The sequence below is a fragment of the Heteronotia binoei genome, chromosome 14, assembly GCF_032191835.1.
Source record: "Heteronotia binoei isolate CCM8104 ecotype False Entrance Well chromosome 14, APGP_CSIRO_Hbin_v1, whole genome shotgun sequence".
Classification (NCBI taxonomy): domain Eukaryota; kingdom Metazoa; phylum Chordata; class Lepidosauria; order Squamata; family Gekkonidae; genus Heteronotia; species Heteronotia binoei.
In genome coordinates, this window is record NC_083236.1 from 58,856,324 (window position 1) to 58,883,534 (window position 27,211).

Below are 27,211 nucleotides of genomic sequence, written 5' to 3' on the forward strand. Positions count from 1 at the left end.
CACCAAGAATACAGAGCATCACTGCCCCAGATAGTTCCAACGATAAGCTGTGGCTAATAGCCACTGATGGGCCTCTGCTCCAGATGTTAAACAAGTCCAGCTGTGTTAAAAATTATAGAATACCAGGCCAATGCTTGTTTGATTGCATTCATATTGTATTCCTAAATATCTTCTGAAAACAAATTTTAAAAATAGCGAGAACGCCTTTCTATGATCAGCACACTGACTTAGTAGCTATGCCACCTCTCTAGAGACACCAGCCAATCGTCTTCTGACTGCCCTTGCAGAACTGCAGTTCCCAGGATTTTGGGGGGGAATTCCTGACAGATCAACACTAGTATAATAGAAGAAGAAGATATTAGATTTATATCCCACCCTCCACTCCAAAGAGTCTCAGAGCGGCTCACAATCTCCTTTACCTTCCTCCCCCACAACAGACACCCTGTGAGGTGGGTGGGGCCGAGAGGGCTCCCTCAGCAGCTGCCCTTTCAAGGACAACCTCTGCCAGAGCTACGACTGACCCAAGGCCATTCCAGCAGCTGCAAGTGGAGGAGGGGGGATTCAAACCCGGTTTTCCCAGATACGAGTCCTCACACTTAACCACCACACCAAACTGGCACTTAACCACTACACCAAACAATAGACATGTCCTTGTAGTGTCACGATTCCTTAAAATGCCTTGTCCTATATGAAGGATGGACAGATTTACATATTAGGTTTTTCCCCCCCTCCTTTTCTTGCAAACTTTGTGGAAGCCAGTTCTGTGTTGTTGACTTTCCATGTAAATAAGTGCTTGACATACTATATTATCTCCTCTGATGGATTATTCTTTACTAAGTGGCCGGGCTTTTTTTGTAGCAGGAACTCCTTTGCCTATTAGGCCACTTCCCCCTGATGTAGCCAATCCTCCAAGAGCTTACAGGGCTCTTCTTACAGGGCCTAATGTTAGCTTTTGGAGTATTGGCTACATCAGGGGGGTGTAGCCTAATATGCTAAAGAGTTCCTGCTACAAAAAAAGCCCCGCTAAGTGGAATGAAATCAGTGGATTCAAACAATAGATTAAAAAAAAAAGTTTTCCCTGCACTCTTTTTCTAGGAAAGGAAGGGTTCTAGCAGCAGCCTCTAAAGCATCTTACTGTAAGGGAAGATGGATATGTGTATCCAAGGCAATAATATATATCAAATGGGCACTGAAATTGCAAATCATAGAGATGCATATGGTGTGTTCTAATAACCCAGTTAAAAACCTTGTTCAGTCCTAGGGCATTTCTGACTGGGAACCAAGAAACGCCAAATCACAGTGGCAATGCAAGTGTGTTGGCATTTGGTACCCCCACCCTCATGGTGTGTGATAAATGGAAGTCCTTCTTCACCCAAAGGGTGAATAACACGTGGAATTCACTGCCACAGGAAGTGGCGGCGGCTACAAGATAAGACAGCTTCAAGAGGGTATTGGATAAGCATATGGAGCAGAGGTCCATCAGTGGCTATTAGCCGCAGCGTATTGTTGGAACTCTTTCTGGGGCAGTGATGCTGTGTATTCTTGGTGCTTGGGGAGGGGCACAGTGGGAGGGCTTCTAGTCCCACTGATGGACCTCCTGATGGCACCTGGGGTTTTTTGGCCAGTGTGTGACACAGAGTGTTGGACTGGATGGGCCATTGGCCTGATCCAACATGGCTTCTCTTATGTTCTTATGTCCCTCGTTGACTTGGTTTCCTTTTAAAATCCAGCCTGACCCCACCCTCGCCACCATCTTCCTTGGTCTTCCTTGGTGGTTCTGTTATTATTGTTTTCTTTGGTTTTCCCTAGCTCCTATGTAACAATTTCCATTTCTTGTCTGTTGATTTTCATTAGCAATCTTAATTCTGCCTCAGAAGGCAAAGTCTGGTTGGGAGGTAAATGGCAAAGATAAGTTTCCTACGAGTGTGTAATTCTTGATTCGTGGGAGGCAAAGGCCAAGTAGATTGGAGAAAAGGAGAGGCCATTTTTAAAAAATAATCCCCCCCCCCCCCCCGTTCTGGTGTTGGTTGCTGGTGAAGTCTATGTTAAATGTGCACGTAGGCCGAAGTTGGGGTTTTCAAGGCCAGTGACTCAACCTGAGAAATAATGTTTCTCTAAGTACAGTGAAGACTTAAAAATCCATTAGTCTTGTAACATGACGCAGAAAATGAAGATAAGCAAAGGAACGTGAAACAAAATCAGAGATGTAGGCCTGGAAGAATTGCGTTGGATCTTGTGCCATATTCTGAACATGTTGTCATACTTTCCCTTCGCTCTCTTTTCATGACGGGAGATGATATTTTTAAAGGTGGTCTCGAAGAGCCACGCACACACTGAGCTGTTTTTCTTTCAATATGATAGCTTACTGTTTTTGTGCATTCAAGGGGGTGACTTGGAACTGAGGGAAACTGAAACCATAGAGCCTTTGACTAAATCACTTCGAGAGGGCAGCTGGGTTGGTCTGGAGTGGAAGAACTAGATCTTTCTGTCTGTCTGGGGCAGTGATGCTCTGTATTCTTGGTGCTTGGGGGGGGGCAACAATGGGAGGGTTTCTAGTGTCCTGGCCCCACTGATGGCACCTGGTTTTCTTTGGCCACTGTGTGACACAGAGTGTTGGACTGGATGGGCCATTGACCTGATCCAACATGGCTTCTCTTATGTTCTTCTGTGACACAGAGTGTTGGACTGGATGGGCCATTGGCCTGATCCAACATGGCTTCTCTTATGTTCTTCTGTGACACAGAGTGTTAGACTGGATGGGCCATATGCCTGATCCAACATGGCTTCTCTTATGTTCTTATGAGTCCAGTAGCACTGTAGAGAACAAGATTTTTGGGGGGCTATAACTTTTGAGCGTCAAAATTCTCTTCATAATTTCTGATAAAGGGACCTTTGACTGTTGAAATCTTATCCTCACAACATCTTGTTCGTTTCTAAGGTGCTACTGGAACTCAAATCTAGCTTGACTATATCAGGGGCTTTTAAATCTATTTTACTCCCATGATAAATGAGTGAGTGGACAATACCTGTGTTTTCTGTTCCATGCACATGTGAATGGGACTCTATAGTGCGGTAATATTCGCATATAGTTCTATCCCTGGCATGAGGCCTACGCCTCAGAAAGGCTTGCAGTTTGGTGTAGTGGTTAAGTGTGCGGACTCTTATCTGTGAGCACCGAGTTTGATTCCTCACTCCTCCACTTGCACCTGCTAGCATGGCCTTAGGTCAGCCATAGCTGTGGCAGAGGTTGTCCTTGAAAGGGCAGCTGCTGTGAGAGTCCTCTCAGCCCCACCCACCTCACAGGGTGTCTGTTGTGGGGGAGGAAGAGAAAGGAGATTGTGAGCTGCTCTGAGACTCTTTGGAGTGGAGAGCGGGATATAAATCCAATATCTTCTTCTTCTTCAATTGCCCTACCAGTGACTGTTTCAAGGTGGGAACCACCTGCCAGCCATAGGTCCCACCAGGCAAGGAGCTTGCCCACTTTCCTAAAATATGGGGCAGATGGCACATTGGACAACGGAAGAGTCACAGTTTGAATGTCAAAAGAGACACTGCTACAGTGAAGCATGATGCAGGTCCAGTAGCAACTGAAAGATCAACAAAGTTTTCAGGATATAAACTTTTGAAAGTCAGTATTCCCTGTGTCACTGTTGTGGTGGTCAAAGATGAGTTTCAGACGGCTCACAATATTGCTATGCTTATATATACGTTATATAAATAAATATTGTTGTTTATTTTATGTCTTCAGAAGCGGAAACTCCTCGAAGAACTTGGAGAGGGTCATCTTCCATATTTGACGCCGAAAGACGACGGCTTCTGTGAACTGGTAATCCTTAAACAGATCAACATTGTCTGCTTTAGAAAACGTGTTCAGTAACCTTGATTTAAAAAAAACAAAAAAACAAATCCTCATCGCTAACATCTTTAATTCCTTGGAGACCGCCTAAAATGAGCCAAAGGCCTGGTGGAACAGCTCCATTTTACAGGCCCGGCGGAACTGAAACATGCCCCACAGGGCCATGATCTCACAACAGAGTGTGTTCCGCCAGGCTGTTGTATGTATGTGTACGCAGTATGTATGTATACGTAGGGAGTATCCATGAGCCATTTTTTTGCCTATCTTTGTGCCCACGAAGTGGTTACTTACCATCTGGAAAAATAAAAAAGCATTAAAAATCTCCTTTTGCAGCCATCTATTGGCTACAAAGATACAATTTAGGCATTGTCCAATATTTAATTAAAGTCCAATATTAAATTAAATTAATTAATTATAGCTTTCTAAAGTGTCCTGAGTGTTCTCCGGAAAACATGTAGGGACATTGCCCGCCTAACTTCCCAGGGAAGTGGCCCTGGTTTGGATTTCTACCTGTCTTGCCTTGGATGATGCAAATTCCCAGAGGGAGACTTCGTACATTGACCTCATAATCTGGGTAAGTTGGTATGGGAGACGGCATTCTGGACCTAAGGTATTTTGGATCCAGGCTATATTGACCAGCCGTCAGGAGTGGTACATTCCATAGAATCACAGAGCTGAAAGGGGCCATACAAACCACCTAGTCCAACCTGCTGCTCAATGCAGGATCAGCCTAGAGTATCCCTGACAAGTGTTTGTCCAGCCACTGCTTAAAGACTTCCAGGGAGGGGGAGCTCACCCACCACCCTTGGTAGCTGATTCCACAACTCTTCCCGTAATCCTCAACCCCAATATCCAACCGGTACCTTCCTGCCCTCAATGTAAACCCATGATTGTGAGTCCTCTCCCCTGCTACCAACAGGAACAGCTCCCTGCCCTCCTTTAAGTGACAGCCCTTCAAATAGCTCAAGAGAGCAATCATGTCCCCCCTCATCCTCTTCTTCTCCAGACTGAACCTTCCCAAATCCTTCAGCCTTTCCTCATAGGGCTTGGTCTACAGACCCCTGATCATCCCCTTCGCACTCCTCTGCACCCGCTCCATTCTGTCCACCCTTTTTGAACTGAGGCCTCCAGAACTACACACAGTACTCCAGGTGTGGCCTAACCGATGCAGTGTATGACGGGACTACGGCATCTTGCGATTTGGGTCCAGGAACACATGATAAACATTCACCATGATCTGCCATGTCTACAGACTAGTTTCAGAGGGTGGCTCTATTGGTCTGCAGTGGAACAGCTAGACTGAAGTCCACTAGTACTGTAGAGACCAACAAGGTTTTTTGTTGGATGTCAACTAGGCGTTGCTAGCTCTCTGCTATCCCTGTGAGGTCTGCTCTTTCAGTCTCCTTGGGATACAACAGTGAGTTTAGGGTTTTCTTTTACGTTTTTTATCCCTCCCTTCCAAAAAGGACCTAAGGGTGGAGTATACGGGTTTCCCCTTCTTTAGATCACCCTAGCAACAACCCCGAAAGGTAGGGGTGAGCTTTGAAGAGACTGGTTCAAAGTCACCCAGATGGTATGAATTCATCTGTTGTGGGGAGGAAGGTATTTTAGATCGGCGTAGTCTGGATGATAGCTTTTCTTGTTCCATTCTTGCCAGGAATGACCATGGTTCCCCCCCACCACCACCACACACATTGATCCTCACAAAAAAACCCCCATAAGGTAAGTTAGGCTGAGAGAGACCAGCTGGTTTAGAGCCGCCCAGTAAGTTGAACAGCAAAGCAGGTATTTGGATCTGGCTCGCTCGTCTCCTGGTCTGACATTCTAACTGTGATTCCCCACTACATGTCCCACCCTCAGCTCTATGATATTTTGCATATTTAATTTAAAAAACAGAAGAATCAAAGCACAATCCAAACCGATTTAGCTGAGGAGTATTATTGAAGAAACGGAAGAAAACGCTATGTCGCTCTTGGACAGCGCTCGGGTCAAATACGAAACACATGGAAAGAATTGGTTGAGTTCAGTCAGACTAAGTTGGAACATATTGAGCGAGATGAAAGACATAAAAAGGAATCTCTTACTTAGCTTGAACAGCTACAGCGGGAGTTCCTACATTATAGCCATGTCAACTTTCTTGTATTGACATGTGGCCGAAAGATGCATACTAAGTAGCATCCTTTTTTTTAATTCTTTTTTTTCCCCCTTCCCCTGGTGCAGGAAGGAAAGAGCTTTCCCCTCCCTCCCTCCATTTCTTTGTTAAAACAGATTTGAACTCTTCCGTCTCTTTGAGTTAACGTGAATAAAACTTACAGCTGCCAACCTCTGTGAAACAGCTGTAACTACTGCACCTTTCTAAACCCATTGTTCTCAGTGGAATTAGAAGACTATGCCCTTCTAAGGCCATTGAAATTAATGGGTGTAGAAGGGTGTAACTTTGCTTAGGAAGAATGGTGCTGTAAGACTCATGCATCTTGTGGGCTTCAAAGCCATTGCATTCTGTGTGCCCTGGGCTCTTCAGATTGGGCTTCGTGAGGACACAGGAAGACTTCTGTAGGGTGTGAACCAAGGCTCATCTAGTCCAGCATTCTCTCTTAAGCAATGGTCAACCAGAAGTCCCCAAGAACTCCATAGGTAGACCCGCTCCTCTCGTTACCCAGCATCTGGAACGAACATAAGGACAGCCACATTGGAAACAACCTCTGTTCCATCTAGTGCACTTCGGGCTTCATGGAAGAATGGTACACAGATAATAAATAGTCCAGTATCCTGTTTCATTCAGAGGACAACTGAAGGACCAAGTGCAGGGCACAGGGTCCCAAGCCTATCTCAATTATTCGCTCCTCTCCACGCTGATACTTAGCAACATCCTGCTCTTATACATAGAGATTCCCTTTTAACCCTCACAGCAAATAGCTGTCAATAGCCATAACCTGTGTCCTTCAGGACTACAGAAAGGGTGGTAACTGTGAGAACATGGAGATGGTCTTTCTAAGTCTTTCTTCACACCGAGTTGTACCTACTCAAAAATATCCTTACCGTATCTCCTGCTTAGTGCCATAGCATTGAGCCCAGAGGTACTCCAAGCTCTTATAGTAAGCAAAATGTGAGGGAAAGGCTGGCTGGTTGTGGGAATAAAGGGCACATAAGAAGAGCCCCGCTGGATCAGATCAGTGATCCATCTAGTTAAGCATCCTTTCTCACACAGTGGCCAGTGAGTTCCTCTGGAGGGCCAACAACAGGACATGGAGGCCAAGGCCTTCGTAATAACATTAGAAGAGCCCTGCTGGATCAGGCCAGTGAGGGTCCATCTAGTCCAGCATCCTGTCTCACACAGTGGCCAACCAGTTCCTCTGAATGCCCCTGTATAAATCGATGGTGCGGTCTCATTTGGAGTACTGTGTGCAGTTCTGGTTGCCGCACCTCAAAAAGGATATTATAGCATTGGAGAAAGTCCAGAAAAGGGCAACTAGAATGATTGAAGGGCTGGAGCACTTTCCCTATGAAGAAAGCTTGAAACGCTTGGGGCTCTTTAGCTTGGAGAAACGTCGACTGCGGGGTGACATGATAGAGGTTTACAAGATAATGCATGGGATGGAGAAAGTAGAGAAAGAAGTACTTTTCTCCCTTTCTCACAATACAAGAACTCGTGGGCATTCGATGAAATTGCTGAGCAGACAGGTTAAAATGGATAAAAGGAAGTACTTCTTCACCCAAAGGGTGATTAACATGTGGAATTCACTGCCACAGGAGGTGGTGGCGGCCACAAGTATAGCCTCCTTCAAGAGGGGTTTAGATAAAACTATGGAGCACAGGTCCATCAGTGGCTATTAGCCACAGTGTGTGTGTGTATATATAAATTTTTTTGCCACTGTGTGACACAGAGTGTTGGACTGGATGGGCCGTTGGCCTGATCCAACATGGCTTCTCTTATGTTCTTATGAATGGCCAACAACAGGATAGAGAGGCCGAGGCCTTCCCCTGATGTTCCCTCCTGGCTCTGGGATTCTGAGGTTTAGTGTGAATGTTGAAGTTCCGCTCAGTCACCATGGCTAGTAGATAGACATCCTCCATGAATCCCCTTTTAAAGTTGTTTATTCCGGTTGCTTATATCCTCTGGCAGCAACGTCCACATTTTATTCACTCTCTGTATAAAGCAGTATTTTCTTTTGTCTGTCCTGAGTGTACTGCCCATCAGCTTCATCAGATGCCCTCGAATTCTAGTATTTTGGGAGATGGGGGAAGTTTTCTCTTTGCCAGCTCTCACCACCTCATGTATGATTTTATAAACCTCTTATTGTGTTCCCCGCTCGTTGTCATCTCTTTTCTCAACTGAAAAGTCTCAGACACTTAGAACATAAGAACATAAGAGAAGCCATGTTAGATCAGGCCAATGGCCCATCCAGTCCAACATTCTGTGTCACACAGCGGCCAAATATATATATATATATATATATATATATATATACACACACACACTGTGGCTAATAGCCACTGATGGACCTCTGCTCCATATTTTTATCTAACCCCTTCTTGAAGGTGGCTATGCTTGTGGACGCCACCACCTCCTGTGGCAGTGAATTCCACATGTTAATCACCCTTTGGGTGAAGAAGTACTTCCTTTTATCCGTTTTAACCTGTCTGCTCAGCAATTTCATCGAATGCCCACGAGTTCTTGTATTGTGAGAAAGGGAGAAAAGTACTTCTTTCTCTTCTTTCTCCATCCCATGCATTATCTTGTAAACCTCTATCATGTCACCCCGCAGTCGACGTTTCTCCAAGCTAAAGAGCCATAAGCGTTTCAACCTTTCTTCATAGGGAAAGTGCTCCAGCCCTTTAATCATTTTAGTTGCCCTTTTCTGGACTGTCTCCAATGCTATAATATCCTTTTTGAGGTGCGGCGACCAGAACTGCACACAGTACTCCAAATGAGACCGCACCATCGATTTATACAGGGGCATTATGATACTGGCTGATTTGTTTTCAGTTCCCTTCCTAATAATTCCCAGCATGGCGTTGGCCTTCAACCTGTCCTCATAGGGTGGGTGCTCCCAACCCCCTAACCCTCTTGGTCATCTTGTGTTATCTATAAGCAGGGCTTTTTTTGTAGCAGAAACTCCTTTGCATATTAGGCCACACACCCCTGATGTAGCCAATCCTGTAAGAGCTTACAGGACTCTTAGTACAGGGCCTACTGTAAGCTCCAGGAGGATTGGCTACATCAGGGGGTGTGGCCTAATATGCAAAGACGTTCCTGCTACCAAAAAAAAAAAAAACACTGTCTGTAAGGATATATAATCTATAGAGATAATCTTTAAGCCAGGGGTATCAAACATGCTCCTATCAGGCCCCTGAGCAACTGGCTGTTATAGCCTTCCTTCTCCCTCTCTTTTGCTTCCTTCTGCATCTCAGCTTGCTTTGCCAGGCTTGCTCAATTGCACAGGAGCTACAAAGCAGAACCTTGATTTTCTCCATTGGTTGAGGCTCCTCCCCCACCTGGTCCCCTGCGGAGTGAGGGAAAGAGCCAGAGCTTCCTTTGCCCAGTTCCCTGGATCCCATGGGAGAAATACAAAGAAAGCACCTTTAAGACCATCAAATACATTTTATGACACACAAGGCCTGGCCTGACAAGGTCTCATCTATGTCAGATCCGGCCCTCATAACAAATGAGTTTGACACCCCTGCCTTAAGCTAACAGTCGAGAGGCATGCGTTTTATAACAGGTAACTGATCTGTTTGCTCTCTCCTATTTTGTATGGTTTGGGGAGTTTGGCAGAAAGGTCAGCTTAAAGAAACGTGAAGAAGGTAATGTCAAAGGAGGGCGTGTCTGTCTGAGACCAGCCTTGTTAGGTTTGAATTCACTAGCACCTTAGGGACCAAGAGTTTCAAAGTATAAGCTGTTGACACTCCGAGCTCCCTTTTTCAGACAGCTGGTGATGTAAAACCACAACAGGAACCTAATGCACCAACGAGCATTGCTATACACAGGGGTGGAATTCCAGCAGGAGCTCCTTTGCATATTAGGCCACGCACCCCTGATGTAGCCAATCCTCCAAGAGCTTACAAAAAAGAGCCCTGTAAGCTCTTGGAGGATTGGCTACATCAGGGGTGTGTGGCCTAATATGCAGAGGAGCTCCTGCTAGAATTCCACCCCGATATACCCCGTGGATCACACAACAGGGGTGGAATTCTAGCAGGAGCTTCTTTGCATATTTGGCCACGCACCCCTGATGTAGCCAATCCTCCAAGAGCTTACAAAAAAGAGCCCTGTAAGCTCTTGGAGGATTGGCTACATCAGGGGTGTGTGGCCTAATATGCAGAGGAGCTCCTGCTAGAATTCCACCCCGATATACCCCGTGGATCACACAACAGGGGTGGAATTCTAGCAGGAGCTTCTTTGCATATTTGGCCACGCACCCCTGATGTAGCCAATGCTCCAAGAGCTTACAAAAAAGAACCCCATAAGCCCTTGGAGGATTGGCTACATCAGGGGTGTGTGGCCTAATATGCAGAGGAGCTCCTGCTAGAATTCCACTCCTGGTTATACATGAAGCTGCCTTATACTAAATCTTGGTCTATTGAAGTCAGTCTTGTCTACTCAGATTGGCAATGGCTCTCTGCGGTCTCAGGCAGATGTCCTTCACATCATCTACCGCCCGGTGCTTTTAGCTGGCGATGCCAGGGATTGAACCGGGGAACTTCTGCAGCACGCCAAGTGGATGCTCTACCCCTGAACCACGCCCTTGAGTCAGATGTTATCATCTTGTAACGCGGTCGTCAGATTGCTTCTCCGGAGATCGCCGCACTTGGTTCATGGCTCGCTGTCATCGTTTGAGCGACGAGGTCCTCTCAGCTCTGCAAAACGGAGGGCGTGATTTGTAGGTTGCTGAAAGTATGTTGCAGAGCCTTCAAGTCGACAAGAGAACGCTGAATTCTGTTCATGGGGGTGGGGTGGGGGTGGGGGGTGGATAATGGACATGTTTTAAAATGAAGCATGAAATGTTTTGTGCGCTCTGAGGAAGTGTCCGGTTGTGGGGTTCCTTTTATCTGCTGGAAGAATGAGGTGACCTTTCATATCGGCTGTCAGAGAGGCAGCAAGAAATACACAAGTTTCTTGGTCTTTAAATCAGTAAAAGTGTCCAGTACGAGTCCCACAGTCTCTCCCTACCACCTTCCCCCTTTCTTTCTCTTCTGATCTCTTAATGCTTTCCTTGTGTCGGACATAGAAGGATGACTGGCTGGAGAATTAAAGACAACGGAACGGTATTCTCAGATGATGTGTTGGAAATGTGTTTCCATTTCCTGATTTTCCTTCTGAGATACCAAAGTGTGATTTTTTTTTTTTGTTTGAAGGGGCGTAAAAATATTTAGGGTTCTTTTTTAAGAGGAGAAACCCCACAGACACCATTTAAGATATATTGATAAAACACTTTCAAAGCATGTAATCTTTAGTTCACAAGCCAAAAGGTAACATGCCTCTCATTAGACTGGCATTAAAATGTGGAACGCATTAGCTCCCAGTTTTAACAGGGCGGTGAAATATTACTGCCTTTGAACAAGCCTGACATGTTTCTTCTTGGTTGTCGAATGGTAGGGTCTCTCTCTCTCTTTTTTTGCCAGTTTTCTTTCTTTCTTTTTTATGGCATCTTCTTTTGTTTGTCCCGTTATTTGGGATGGATTCCTGCAACTCTCTGCCACAAGGTGGCTTTTACTACCCGCTCTTGGTGAAGATCCACATGGACTAGGGGTTATGGGGCAGGCCTGATACATGTTTGGATTGCAGGCCATTAGTAGCTCAGCCCCCTCTGCCCTCTTCCCAGAGCTGCTCACACCCCCTTTTTAAGGCCAAACATCTCAGTCAGATCTCTAGATGGGCAATTTCACGGCCCAAAGCAACCACATGGAGGGAGCTGTCTGGAGCGGTACGTAGCACTTGAGAACGAGTGGGTTAACTCTTCCCCCCGGATACTTGCCTTGGCAGGAAATATTTCCATGCGACAGCTTTAAGACCCCATATGAAAAAACGCATAGTGTAGATAATTTACCCTCCCCCCCCCATACACACTGCAGTAGACATAAGAACATAGAAGCCATGTTGGATCAGGCTAATGGCCCATCCAGTGCCCCCCCCTCAAAAAAAAAAAACAGGAGCCATCAGGAGGTCCATCAGTCAGGCCAGGACAGTAGAAGCCCACCCACTGTGCCCCCCAAGCACCAAGAATACAGAGCATCACTGCCTCAGACAGAGTTCCAACAATATGCTGTGGCTAATAGCCACTGATGGACCTCTGCTCCATATGTTTATCCAATCCCCTCTTGAAGCTATCTATGATTGTAGCCGCCGCCACCTCCTGTGGCAGTAAATTCCATGTGTTAATCACCCTTTGGGTGAAGAAGGACTTCCTTTTATCAGTTATAACCTGACTGCTCAGCAATTTTATTGAATGTCCAAGAATTCTCGTATTGTGAGCAAGGGAGAAAAGTACTTCTTCCTCTGCCTTCGCTAGCCTGTGCATAATCTTGTAAACCTCTATCCTGTCACCCCTCAGTCGACGTTTCTCCAAGCTGAAAGAGCCCCAAGCATTCTAACCTTTCTTCATAGGGAAAGTGTTCCAACCCCTGATCATTCTAGTTGCCATTTTCTGGACTTTTTCCAATGCTATAGTATCTTTTTTGAGGTGCGGTGACCAGAATTGTTCACAGTATTCCAAATGACCCTGTTTCTGATAGTGAACCGGTTTGTGGGGAGGGAGGGCTAAACTTCACATTAGATTTAACCCTTCCCAGGGCTGTGGCTTTAACCTGTATGCCTCTGGCAATGATTTTTGTGCAGTTCAATTATATATCTAAGGAAGGATGTAATCACAATTTAACACCCCCGCCCCCTGAGCATTATATGTAATTGGGCTCCTGTGTTTACTCAGCAGAGTTTTATCTATTTTTCTGCAAGCAATAGGGAACCTTTCCTACCCAAAGGCTAGTTCTGAGATTTTACTTCACGAAGCCCGTCCTGTGCCTGCCAACAGCATTTGATGACAGGCTGCTCTTAAGCAGTCAGAATGTTCGTGTGCATTCCGTGGAATGTTTGGGGAGGGATGGTGGCTCAGCGGTAGAGCCTCCGCTTGGTAAGCAGAAGGTCCCAGGTTCAATCCCCGGCATCTCCAACTAAAAAGGGTCCAGGCAAATAGGTGTGAAAAACCTTAGCTTGAGACCCTGGAGAGCCGCTGCTGGTCTGAGTAGACAGTACTGACTTTGATGGACAGAGGGTCTGATTCAGTAAAAGGCAGCTTCATATGTTCATGGTGTTTAAATAGATGAACCAGTGATGGCGGGGGGGGGTGGTGGTTGGGGAATGGGGATGCCAGCCTCCAGTTGGGGTCTGAGGATCCCCAGAGTTATAGTGCCTCTCCAGACTATAGAGATGAGTTCTTCTGGAGAAGATGGGCATTTTTTTGGGGGGGGGGGGTGACCTGTATGACATTGTACCCCACTGAGCTCATGTCCTTCCCAGACTCCATGCCCCCTCATATTCTGGGAGTTTTTCAACCTGTAGCTAGCTACTGTATGCCCCCGTCCCCCAGTGGTAGCCAGGGAGACCTGACAACCCAAAAAGAGAAGGTAGAAGTTCTTAAGTAACAGGTGGACAACCATTTCAGCCTAACAGAGTAGAAAAGAGCAGAAGTCCAAAGCACCTTAAATAATCTGTGACAAGGGAGAAGCTTTCGTGAGTCGCTGCTTGTTTATTAAGTGAGCAGTGATTCACAAAAACTCCTCCCTTCAACAAATTTGGTTAGTCTTTAAGATGCTAACGAATACTTACTCTTTTCCACTGCTACAGCCAACTAACACGGCTACCCGTCTTGATCTTGTATAATAGAGATCATTCTGTCATAGTGGTTTCTCTGTCACACTATGATACAGGATAAAGGTAGTCCCCTATGCAAGCAGCAGTCATTTCCAACTCTGGAGTGATGTCACATTACGATGTTTTCACGGCAGACTTTTTATGGGGTGGTTCGCCATTGCCTTCCCCAGTCATCTACACTTTGCCCCCAGCAAACTGGTATTCATTTTACCGACCCCGGAAGGATGGAAGGCAGAGTCAACCTTGAGTTGGCTACCTGAACCTAGATTCTGCCAGGATCAACTCAGGTCGTGAGCAGAGCTTGAACTGCAGTACTGCAGCTTACCACTCTGCACCATGGGGCTCCTGTGATACAGGATACCTTGGTGGAACTCACTTGGTTGTCTTAGACCAGTCACGCTCTTATTCTCTCAGACCTTCCAGGGTTGTTGTGAAGATTAAAGAGAAACGGGAAATCCACATATGTCATTCAGTGGTCTTTAGGGGAAGGGTGCACTAGACAGATAGCTATTGTGTATAAATTTCAAGGCAAAATTAGCTCTGGCTGCTGATTTTGGTGGGGGGTTGTGGGGAGGGGGTGAATGGCATGTGGTATTTATTCTATTATATGAATATTAATATCCAACTATATATCTAGTATTTAAAAAATGTTTTTGTTTTTTTTAGTGGAGGAAAGACTATTCCAAACTTATCCTCAGAAGTGCCGAGAAGATACCTAAAGATATCCATGAGGGGGTTCAGGAAGCATTTTTGACTTTGCGAAAATTCGACTGTTTCTTCCGGGACCTCGTAAGGATCAAAGGGAAAGATTTTTTTACCCCAGTGTCTCGAATTTTAATTGGAAATCCAGGATGTACTTACAAATATTTGAACACGAGGTTATTTACTGTCCCCTGGCCCATGGAAAGTTATGAAATAAATTATTCCCATCCAGAAATATCCCAAGCTTGTAAAGCATTAATCAAACTTAATGACTACATGCACAGAGAAACGACCTGGGCTTTGCAAGAGCAAAAGTTGACTGAGACAAAAGAAACTGAAGATTGCGCTGTCACCGATAGGCCTCCGGATAACGCTCCTTCGATTACTGCGACAGGATCGGCTTTACGAGATCAAAGCTGTCCTCATGTCCCGAAGAATGACTATAGCGATTTGAAAGAGAGATCATCCTACAACTTGACGTTGTTAAATTATATGGATCCCCAACAAATGCCATTCTTGAAACAAGAGCCTTATTTTGGAATGGGGAAAATGGCCGTGAGCTGGCACCATGATGAAAATCTGGTTGAAAGGTCAACGGTAGCTGTCTACAGTTATAGCTGCAGAGGTGGGTAAACGTGGAAAGGGGGGACAGTGAATGATAAAATCGCTCTCCAAGTTCTCTCTACCCCCTCCCTTTAAGTTGTCTCGCATCTTGCTGTGTGCTCACACAAGTGGGGCAATCTTTCTTCCGGCTTACATTTGCAACATGTCAACATCTTTGCGTTGTTGTATGCAAAATGGTGTTTTTCGTGTGTGAACAGGTATTTTTGTTTCTATTTTCCTGAGTATGAGGGGGCCATGGAGAGAAGTGGGGGGACTCTGTAAGCCAAGCTATGTTAGCTGCAGCTGGTCTCTTATCAGGAGAACTTTGAGTGGACTGAACAGTTACTATAATTAACCTGCTGATCAGGAGCCAAGAAAACAAAATCTGTCAAATCTCTCTTTTCCCAGGTTCCCACAGGTACCCATTTCCAGAACTCTATACTGTTTTATTGTGGTTTGACATCTTTCTCTTTATTGGGCCGATTTGTCAAATATGCTCTTGTTCCAGTGCCGTCCTGGCTTTAACACTATTCTCCTTTTGCAAATGATACGCTACCCCAGCTTGGTAGAAAATCTACCAGGGTGTTTCCAGAAGCATTACGTGAATTCTTGTCTATTCTTGTTCATTTGTCATGTCCTTTGACTAACACTGAACTTTGGAACTGTTGTATTTAGGCAGAGTCCCTTTTTCACCAAAACAAAGGACTCCACTATAGAGGTGCAAAAAGAGAATGTGCCAATTTTTTAATTTTTTTCCACATTAATGTGGGAAGAAGAAAATAATCTCTTCACCCCCTTCCTCCGTTCTCCTTCAAAATTCTCCTCCATAGTCACAACTTCTTATACCTTCCTGTAAACAAAGGCCAACTTACCGATTGGCTACACCGGTCTTCGCCTTTGACATCCTGATTACATTCATTGGTCAAATAAATCCCATATCCCAACTTAGAAGCGAGAGATGAATTGATATCATCCTAATCAGGACCCCCACACAGCATTTCTCCGTACCCCATATCTGTGGTTTTCTCACCTTCCCTGTTTGTCTTCAGTGTAGGCCCGCCTCATTAAGAGCAGAGCTTCTGCGCTGACCTTCTCCGAGAGATAGGCTCCCGGAAGCTCCCGGAGGTAGAAAAGATAGGTTACTCTCCACCAAAGGATGTTTACAGAACAAATGATGATAACAGGCTTTTTGCTAAAGAAGATTCTTTCATATCTAGTATGCTTAGCAAAGACTTCTAATGGAAGCCATTGTCCTTTGTTCCTGAGACCACTTCAGGCCTAGAATAGAGAGAAAAGGCACTATGTACTTTAAGTCAAAATAGTGCAAATGAGTTCTATGATCAGGATTAGTGCAATTCTGTAGTACTTTATTCACGGTCATCCGACCAGCTTAATACAAACAAAAACAAAATCATAAAAACAAACCCATCACCTCTTACACAAAATTCCTGACGCCAACTATTGCACATATTGTTAAAACTCATAACCAAGATTTACACTCTCAATTTCCCTCCTTTCCAACTGAGCAACATAACAGAAACGGGCAATCTTAGATGAAACATCAGAATGAGCGTCAGACAGGAGGAAGGCAATCTGCTCATCCTCCGGCCTGCTTGGCACTCTGTCCATGCTCAAGTGGAAATCTGAATCTACGCCCTACAGAACCCAGTCCCGTAAGGTAGGGGTCTGTCTGTCTGTCTGGTACATTTTTATTCTGGCGCTCTCCAAGGAGCTGAGCATGGCATACTCAGTTCTCCTTTCTCTCACTTTCTCCTTAGAGCAACTTTGTGAGGCAGATTATTTTGAGAGAAAGTATCGGATCCCCTCAGCCAGCAAACCTCATGGCAAAGGCAAGTTCTGAACACAGGCCTATCAGATTCCAGTCCCAACATTCTAACCGCTACACTATTTTATCATGTACAGTCTGGTAGAATTTACATTCTTTTTATCAGGTTTTTTTTTTTTGTCATACTGCTGTTTTCTAATAAATATGCAGTACTTTTAATCCAGTTTTCCTCTAACAAAATGGCTTCCAGAGAGATTTAAAAAAAAAAATCCGTACCGCTAAAAATGTACTGACAAGGTCCCTGACCTGGATAGCCCAGGCAAGCCAGATCTCATCAGATCTTGGAAGCTAAGCAGGGTTTGACTCGGGCAAGTACTTGGATGGGAGAGCTCCAGGGAATACCAGGATGAGGACACAGGGGCAGGCAATAGAAGCCGCCTCTCTGAATGTTCAAGCATAGGGGGTCATCTGAAGTCAACCATGATTTCCAGGAGTACCCCTCCACACACAATTTTTTTTAAAAAAAAATCAACAGCAAGGTAAAAGAACCAGTCTTTATCAACGTTTAAATGCTCTCAAATGTGTCTTCAGCAATTCCTCTTTCTGAAGGTATTAATGATAGGTAACTTCCTGATAGCAGTGACTGACCAAACTCAATGAAACCCAAGACTGGATAGTCAGATCCTGGAAGCTGAACACAGTCAGTCTTGCTTAGTACTTGGATTGTTATACGAACATAAGAGAAGCCATGTTGGATCAGGCCAATGGCCCATCCAGTCCAACACTCTGTGTCACACAGTGGCCAAAAAACCCAAGTACCAACAGGAAGTCCACCAGTGGGGCTAGGACACTAGAAGCCCTCCCACTGTTGCCCCCCCCCCCCCAAAGCACCAAGAATACAGAGCATCACTGCCCCAGACAGAGTTCCAACAATATGCTGTGGCTAATAGCAACTGATGGACCTCTGCTCCATATGCTTATCCAGTCCCCTCTTGAAGCTGTCTATGCTTGTAGCTGCCACCACCTCCTGTGGCAGTGAATTTCATGTGTTAATCACCCTTTGGGTGAAGAAGTACTTCCTTTTATCTGTTCTAACCCGACTGCTGAGCAATTTCATTGAATGCCCACGAGTTCTTGTATTATGAGAAAGGGAAAAAAGTACTTCTTTCTCTACCTTCTCTATCCCATCCATAATCTTGTAAACCTCTATCATGTCACCCCACAATCAACATTTCTCCAAGCTTAAGAACTCCCAAGAGTTTTAACCTTTCTTCATAGGGAAAGTTTAATCGATAAGAGACCAATAAAGAAGTCCAGGGTCATTACAAAGAGGTAGGCAATGGCAAAGCAGCTCTTATTTAATTTAATTTTAATTTTTCGATTTATACCCCACCCTATTCCGCAAGCGGGACCAGGGTGGCTTACAACAGTAGAACATTGCAGCAACATTAAATGAAGAACATCATATTTAAGCAATATCATAAATACAGAGAAGTCAAATTAATCGAAAGACCATAATCTACATAATTGGCACAACTTGAGCACCTAGATAGTAGGGTGATAGGGGAGGCAAAGACTTCAGAGGACACCTGCTGGATCAAGTAAAAGCCTGGCGGAAGAGCTCTGTCTTGCAGGGCCTACAAAACTTAGATAAGTCCTGCAGGACCTGGATCCCAGCAGGAGCTCATTCCACCAGGTAGGGGCCCAGACTGAAAAAGCCCTGACCCTTGTTGAAGCCAGTTGGGCATCCTTAGGACCAGGGATCAGAAGAAGATGTTGTGTAACTGATCTCAGAGCCCGGGGGGGGGGGGTGGGGCTCGTAAGGGGAGAGGTGATCCTGAAGATATGCAGGCCTCACACCATAAAGGGCCTTAAAGGCATGAACCAACACCTTGAAGCAGATCTGGTACTTGAGGGGTAGCCAGTGCAGTTTGCACAGCACCGGATGCATCCACGCCCATATAGGCCTCGATGGTAATAACTGGACTGCTACATTCTTCACTCTCTGGAGTTTCCGGAGCAGGGTCAAGGGAAGCCCCACGAAGAGAGAGTTACAATAGTCCAGGGGTGGCCAACGGTAGCTCTCCAGATGTTTTTTGCCTACAACTCCCATCGGCCCCAGCCATTGGTCATGCTGACTGGAACTGATGGGAGTTGTAGGCAAAAAACATCTGGAGAGCTACCGTTGTCCACCCCTGCAATAGTCTAATCTGGAGGTGACTGTTGCATGAATCGCTGTGGCTAAATCATGGGGGGTAAGGTAGGGGACCAACTTTTGGACCTGCCTCAGATGGAAAAAGGTGGCCCTTGCAGTGGCAGTAACCTTGGACCTCCATAGATAGTCTTTTGCCCTGAAAACTCAGCAGGGTCACCATAAATCAACTGCAACTTAATGGCGTTTTCCACCACCAAGCTTGGACAAAGAGAGAACCCTGTGGAGTTGATTGGAGCTGCCCCAAGTGTTCATGAAGGAAGAGGTGGTACTTCCAAATAGAGTGGTTCCATCTCACAAAGATCTTTAAATATACTCAAGAAAAGCTCTGCGATATTTACAGCAATGGAGTGTAGTGTGACTGTCAATTTTTTGGGTAAGTGTTATGAGCCTGAAGTAGCCTCACAGCTTATTTACGCTTGTATCATGTTCCTTCCAACAATAGCTTGGGACTGTGGAAGCTACCTGGCTCTCGACTTGGATCCAAATGCTGTTATGTAGGCCAATGAGACGCAACTTCTGATGTTGGTAGGAGCCGCACATTCTTGGGTATTGCATAATCATTTAACTCTTGGATTTTCCTGTCTGAACATAAGAGAAGCCATGTTGGATCAGGCCAATGGCCCATCCAGTCCAACACTCTGTGTCACAGAAGAACACAAGAGAAGCCATGTTGGATCAGACCAATGGCCCATCCAGTCCAACACTCTGTTTCACATAAGAGAAGCCATGTTGGATCAGGCCAATGGCCCATCCAGTCCAACACTCTCTGTCACAGAAGAACATAAGAGAAGCTCTGTTGGATCAGGCCAATGGCCCATCCAGTCCAACACTCTGTATCACACAGTGGCCACACACACACATACACACATATATACACACTGTGGCTAATAACCACTGATGGACCTCTGCTCCATATTTTTAATCTAACCCCCTCTTGAAGTTGGCTATGCTTGTAGCCGCCACCACCTCCTGTGGCAGTGAATTCCACATGTTAATCACCCTTTGGGTGAAGAAGTACCTCCTTTTATCCGTTCTAACCCGACTGCTCAGCAATTTCATTGAATGCCCACAAGTTCTTGTATTGTGAGAAAGGGAGAAAAGTACTTCTTTCTCTACCTTTTCCATCCCATGCATAATCTTGTAAACCTCTATCATGTCACCCTGCAGTCGACGTTTCTCCAAGCTAAAGAGCCTCAAGCGTTTTAGCCTTTCTTCATAGGGAAAGTGTTCCAAACTTTTAATCATTCTAGTTGCCCTTTTCTGCACTTTTTCCAATGCTATAATATCCTTTTTGAGGTGCGGTGACCAGAATTGCACACAGTATTCCAAATGAGACCGCAGCATCGATTTATACAGGGGCATTATGATACTGGCTGATTTGTTTTCAATTCCCTTCCTAATAATTCCCAGCATGGCGTTGGCCTTTTTTATTGCAATCGCACACTGTCTTGACATTTTCAGTGAGTTATCTACCACGACTCCAAGATCTCTCTCTTGATCAGTCTCTGCCACACACTTAACCACTACGTCGAACAGGCCGTGTGAGTAATTTTTTGTTCTGATTTTTTTTTTTGCAAGCAGCCAATGTGGCATGTGCCTCATCCCGAGATTAGTTCCGAGATACTGGGAGGCGAAAATCCAATACAGTGAGGGGCACGGTTGGAGACATGCCCTTGGAGTACACGTGGGAGAGAAAGTAGCCCGAGCAGCTGAAGTTACACTTGTGGAAAGACCACTTCAGAAGTGAACGGCTTCTATATTGTCCTAATGATTTCAGAAGCTTGAACTTTAATGCCTGTGTAAATTGCCGTCCTCTGCAAGGCGCGTAACTGGAGACTCTCTACTTCGCCGAAGGATTTCCCTTCTCCAAAAAGGTGCCTTTTTGCTAAACAAGGACTTGGTTTTTCACGGTACTGAGGGCCTCCGGATGAATGCTGGTGTCTCTTTGGTTTCTCCGGACTTCAGTGGGGAGTTGGAGAAGCTCAGCGTCTTCCTGGCGGGGGAGCGCACCTGGCAGAATGTATTCTTGGCGCAGTGTTATGCGATAGTATTAACCTTTACAAAAGTTTCTTTGTTTGCCAATTTACTTGGCACGGCTTGATCAATAGCTGCCTTGTCTGTCTCCACTCTGCAGAACGTGGCGGTAACCCTGTTCATTTTACAAATCCAGGGGAATTTCCCTCCCCCTCCCGAAACTGTTGCTTCTTGCTAATAGGTTGATTAAGCTGGAACTATTAGTGCCGTTGAATAGAATGTCATCGCAGGCCTTGTCTCTGTGGGCTCAGAATCCTTCCCTCACAGCTCTCACCGCAAATGGTGATGTGGTCAAAAGGACATTCCTTCATAGGCGGCTTTAAGATTTGGCGATGGAGTGTTCTAGCCACAGAGATGTTTCTAGAAGAATTAAAATGCCTTTGGCTTCCATCACACCCACTTGAAGCTGTCTGATAACTGAATCTGACCCTCGGTCAATCAAAATCTTGGTGCTTGTGGGGGCAAGAGCGGGAGGACTTCTAGTGTCCTGGCCTCACTAGTGGACCTCCTGATGGAACCTGGTTTGTTTGTTTTTTTGACAGAGTGTTGGGCTGGATGGACCATTGGCCTGATCCAACATGGCTTCTCTTATGCTCTTATGTTCTTCAAGTCAGCATTGTGTACTCAGTCTGGCGGCAGATCTTGAGCTGCGGTCTTTCACACCTACTGATCTTTCTTGGAGGTACTGAAGACTGAACCTGGGACCTTCTGCAGTAAATCAGAGGCTCTTCCACTGAGCTGAGTGAAATGCACCCTCGATGATTCCAGTTCAGATGTTCCAAAAATAGTTGATGATGATGATACTGGATTTATATCCCACCCTATACTCTAAATTTCAGAGTCTCAGAGCAGCTTACAATCTCCTTTACCTTCCTCCCCCACAACAGACACCCTGTGAGGTGGGCGGGGCTGCGGGAGTTCTCCCAGAAGCTGCCCACTCAAGGACAACTCTACAAGAGCAATGGCTGACCCAAGGCCATTCCAGCAGCTGCCAGTGGAGAAGCGGGGATCAAACTTGGTTCTCCCAGATAAGAGTCCACGCACTTAACCGCTACACCAAACTGGCTCTCTGGAAGCTGTTGTGTGGTTGGCCCCAGGAGTGCTGTAACTGAAGGTGCAAATCATTGAGATCTGACAGAGAGACTGATTGGTTGCTTGGGGTTCTGACAGTTGCTAAAGAGAGGGCTAATGTTGCGCAAGGAATGCTGGTTCTTTGCAAGAGAAGCTGCCGGCTTCTGATTGGCAGAAGCGATGGCAGAGCAGGGACCGTGGAGTGTGGTCTTCGGGCAACTATTGAACCTGTGAGAAGGCATCTTACATGCCTTGACAGCCCCTTGCTGAGGTCACCATAAGTCGATTGTGACCTGGCAGCACATACATATGTGCATTGTGAATCCATCAGAATCCACCCTACCTCCCTATTTGATGTGACAGATATCCAGGATGGCCAAGATGGGCTTCCTGCATTCCTTGAACGTTGCTACAAGACATAGACCAGGGGTGGCCAAACTGTGGCTCGGGAGCCACACATGGCTCTTTCACACATATTGTGTGGCCCTCAAAGCCCCCACTGCTCTTTAAATCACATATCCCTCTTTAAATTACATATCCAAGCCAAGCCAGCTGGCAGCTTGGAGAAAGCATTTAAAAGTTGCAATTGCTTTCCTTTCTCTTCTCTCTCCCTCCTCCCTCCCCCACCTATCTTCCTTCCTTCCTTCCTTCCTTCCTTCCTTCCTTCCTTCCTTCCTTCCTTCCTTCCTTCCTTCCTTCCTTCCTTCCTTCCTTCCTTCCTTCCTTCCTTCCTTCCTTCCTCCCACCCACATTTGACATTCACATCTTGTGACTGTCAAACATCTGACGTTTATTCTGTGGCTCTTGCATTAAGCAAGTTTGGCCACCCTTGACCATAGACAGACATCAGCTGCAACATTACAGGGTTCTGCAAGGTCTCTGTGGGCATTGTCTTGAGGGTCATGTTGAGCTTTAAGGCCGTTGCAGCCTGCTGCTGAAAACATGTAGCGCCAGTTCCCTAAACAGCTGCAGCAACCACCAACTTCCTGGTTTGCATTTTGCCATGCAGTTAAACTGGTTGGTAGATCCAGGTGGGCAGCCGTGTTGCCTTGAAGCAATAGAACAAACTTGGAGTCCAGTAGCACCTTTAAGACCAACGAAGTTTTATTCAGAATGTAAGCTTTCGTGTGCATGCACACTTCGTGCATACACACGAAAGCTTACATTCTGAATAAAATTGTGTTGGTCTTAACGGTGCTACTGGACTCCAATTAAACTTGTTGACATTGATTTGTGCAATTCCTTATGACCTGACTCTTAAAGGCCTGGAGGCAGCCTCCTATTTCATCAGACTTTCATGACTGTTGGAATTTGCTAGTCTGCTTAAGCTTATGGCTTCCGTGGCTGTAAATCTTCGAGAACTGGAACCGTGGAATCTGAACTTGATATTCCCCCCATTCACCATTTGGACTGCCTGTGCAAAATGGTTGCGTCCCACCAGGGGTCTTCTCTGGAGTAAGCCAACCCTTCAGCAGCACTGATGCTCCCACAGCGTGAACGGAACTTCTTACTGTCTGAATACGTCTTTCCTGAGGTCCGGGTTGCCTTTTCCTATTAATGGGACACAAATGTTGCCGATATTCACTGAGAAGGATTGAAATTTAGAATATGCAGGGAAATTTGACTGCATTCATGCCAATTTAGATTGGGAACGGGCCAGGGGGAGGGCCAAATTTGCTTTATGTAAGAGCCACACAGGATAAATGTCAGATGTTTGAGAGCTGCAAGACATGGAGGGAGGGAGGGAGGGAGGAAAATTGATAGGAGGATGGAGGGGAGAGGTGGAAAGAAAGCCACTTTAACTTTAAATGCCTTCTTCAAGCTGCCGGTTTGGAGACACAAATGCCTTCTCCAAGTCAGCTGGTGGAGAGGTGAGGGCTTTGAAAGCCAAACAGTACATGTAAGAGCCACACTAGGGGGTTCTGTGCTCATGATAAATGTTAGCTTAGCAAATCTAGGACAATTGTGTTTGACGGCTTGACAGGTGATTCCAGCTGGGGCTGCCAACATCCATCCATGCGTGCGCGCGCACACACACACACACACACACGAAGCTCCTTTAATACTGAATCAGACCATTGTTCCATCAAGGTCAGTATTGTCTGCTCAGACTGGCAGCTGCTCTCCGGGGTCTTAGGCTGAGACCTTTCAATTGGCTTACTACCTGGTCCTCTCAACTGGAGATACCGGGAATTGAACCTGGGAACTTCTGCATGCAATGCAGAAGCTCTTCCACTGAGCCTTGGCCCTTCCTCCATCCTCCTGCCATCACTTAGGTCAGTTAACGTTACTTTTCTTTTTGCTCCTCTGGACTTCTGTAAACCCACCATGGAAAGCCACAGACGTCAGATAGGGTTTTCTGAACTCCCACTAACTTCACAGAGCTTCAGGCAGTTTTGTTGGGCATGCACAGTTGCCTGTGCTCCGTTGAGATGTCTGAGGAAGAGAGGAGAGAAGAAGCAATTGTAAGGTGGACGTAGAGGTGGCAGAGGTGGAGGTGTCAAAATCGACTACCTGAAGCCACCATCTCTCCGTGCCTCATCATAAATAATATAATGGTTCTCTCTAATTTCCACTATCTTGAAGGAGCATTGTATTAATCTCATATGCACTCAGTGGCCCAGGCTAGCCTGAACTTGCCGAATCTTAGAAACTAAGCAGAGTTGGCCCTGGTTAGTACTTGGATGGGAGACCACTAACAAACATCCAGGATTGCTATTTAGAGGCAAGCAACAGCAAACCTCTTTGAGAGCCAGTTTGCTGTAGTGGTTAAGCGGCCGACTCTTATCTGGGAGAATTGGGTTTGGTGTAGTGGTTAAGCGTTCAGACTCTTATCTGGGAGAACTGGGTTTGATTCCCCACTCCTCCACTTACAGTTGCTGGAATGGCCTTGGGTCAGGCATAGCTAACGCAGGAGTTGTCCTTGCAAGGGCAGCTGCTGCGAGAGCCCTCTCGGCGCCACCCACCTCACAGGGTGTCTGTTGTGGGGGGAGAAGAAATAGGAGATTGTAAGCCGCTCTGAGTCTCTGATTCAGAGGGAAGGGCGGGGTATAAATCTGCAGCTTTCTTCTCCTCCTCCTCTTTCTTCTTCTCTTGCCTTGAAAACCTAGGGTGGGGGCCATAAGTCAGCTTTGATTTGACAGCACTTTCCACCAACATACACATTTGTGCTTACTTTTAGCACAAGCTGGATACTACTTGTATTTCATGGCCTTTTGACCTTACTGCGTACTTTTTAAATATCCTCCCCGCCCATTGTCTGACAAGGGTCACGCTTCAAGCATCCAACGGAATGGATTCTCACTCCTCAAAAGCTTATGCCACAATCAACGGGTTGGTCTTCAAGGGTTACTCTTTTGACTTTCCTCTCTCTACTCTGAATTAATTTGTTCCAAGCTCCCTAAAAATGTCTTTGGGGTAGAGTTGAAGACAGACATTGTAATCGATATAAGGCTTTATCCCCTAAATTGGGCCGAGATGGATAAAGATTAACAGGTAGGCAGAAATTCTATAGCACTCCACATTTTTGTTGTTGTTCTTCTTCTCCAAAAATGTGGATAGGCTGTTTCGGTGTGGATAAAGCGTTTTCCTCTCCGTGGATTCTTTCGATTGGTATTGTTCTTGGCCCGTTGTCCCTTCAGGCTTACTTGACCGTGTAAATCTTAGAGTAATAAACAACTGGATCTGTTAGTTGACGAGTTAATGTTTAACAGTCTAACAAACCAGTGATTGACTGCAATAGCGATCTGTTTTGAAGGCTGTAATACTTTGGGGGGGGGGCTTTTTTTTCAGCGCAACATATATTCTTTTCGAAATTGTTATTAAATAAACATGCAGACAAAAAAAAATCCAGCAAAAAAAACAAACCCTCACCCCAGATTGGCTGAATTTTCATTGTGGTTATAATGGGGGGGTGTGTGTGTGTGAGAAAATTATGGCAGTGTCACTTTGAATGACTTTTAGAAACCAATTGCAGATTGATAATTGACCAGTAATCCCTTCTGTTTGCTGCTTAAATAGATGCAAGGTCAGTTAACGGTAAGTGCATCCAACCTGTTTGGAATTGACTTTCTCTTTCAGTAGCAGCGGGGGGCAAAGATGCCACCCTTAGAAAGCATGAGAAATTATCCTTCCAGGCAGGAGCCTGACCAATCAAAATAAGGGCCCTTGCCAAGGGTGCAAAACTCCAAGGACTCTATCTTCTGCTAAGCGAATGTCTTGTTAGAAAACAAAACCTACCTATAATTTTGAAGTGAGAGCCCTCTCAGCCCCACCCACCTCACAGGGTGCCTGTTATGGGTGGAGAAGATAAAGGAGATTGTAAGCCGCTCTGAGTTTCTGATACAGAGAGAAGGATGGGTATAAATCTGCAATTCTTCTTTTTCTTTTCCTTCTCCTCACAAAGTTCAAGCAGAGTTCAGAAACAAAATGTCCATGCCATGCAATTCATAATACAGTCAATTGTGCTAATATAGCCTCAGTGTTGTTTCAGTCTTTCCTCCAAACCCCCAGTGTGGCAGATTGTTGCAAAGGAATCCAAACATCCAAAGAGAGAATGCGGGACTGTTCTTCTAGGACTTCTCACGGTTTCGATCCTTCTTCAGCCGTTTCTCTCACAAATGCTGTTTCCTTGAGCCCTGTAGACCAGGGGTGGCCAACGGTAGCTCTCTAGATGTTTTTTGCGTACAACTCCCATCAGCCCCAGCCAGCATGGCTAATGGCTGGGGCTGATGGGAGTTGTAGGTAAAAAACATCTGGAGAGCTACCGTTGGCCGCCCCTGCTGTAGACAGTTCTGTGAACGGATCAACACAAGTGACTTCCTCTTTCAATTTCCAGGTTTTTTTGTATATACTTTGTCTATACATCAGAACCTGTATTATTGTAACATATAATTTTGAAGTGGCATGCAGAGGCAGTTCAGTAGTCCTTTGCGTGGCTGATAATCTTTGTATTCTTTAGCATGCAGTTGGGATTTGTCTGATATCTACTGAATGACCAAAATCTAGACCCAATTTTAGATACCATGAGATCTTATATACAAGATAGAGTAAGAGTCCCCCTTCCCCGAATTCATCACA

General features: G+C 45.6%; 1 protein-coding gene across 3 annotated transcripts in view; it reads left to right on the forward strand.

Annotated features, from left to right (window-relative positions):
• The window catches only part of FTO (FTO alpha-ketoglutarate dependent dioxygenase), a 427,953-nt gene that overhangs the window by 92,430 nt on the left and 308,312 nt on the right, over positions 1-27,211 (forward strand). For all 3 annotated transcript variants that reach the window (XM_060253575.1, XM_060253576.1, XM_060253577.1), the window contains exons 2-3: positions 3,749-3,826; positions 14,388-15,048. In XM_060253575.1, coding sequence (XP_060109558.1) covers positions 3,749-3,826; positions 14,388-15,048 — 739 coding nt within the window. The remainder of the gene's footprint in view (positions 1-3,748; positions 3,827-14,387; positions 15,049-27,211) is intronic.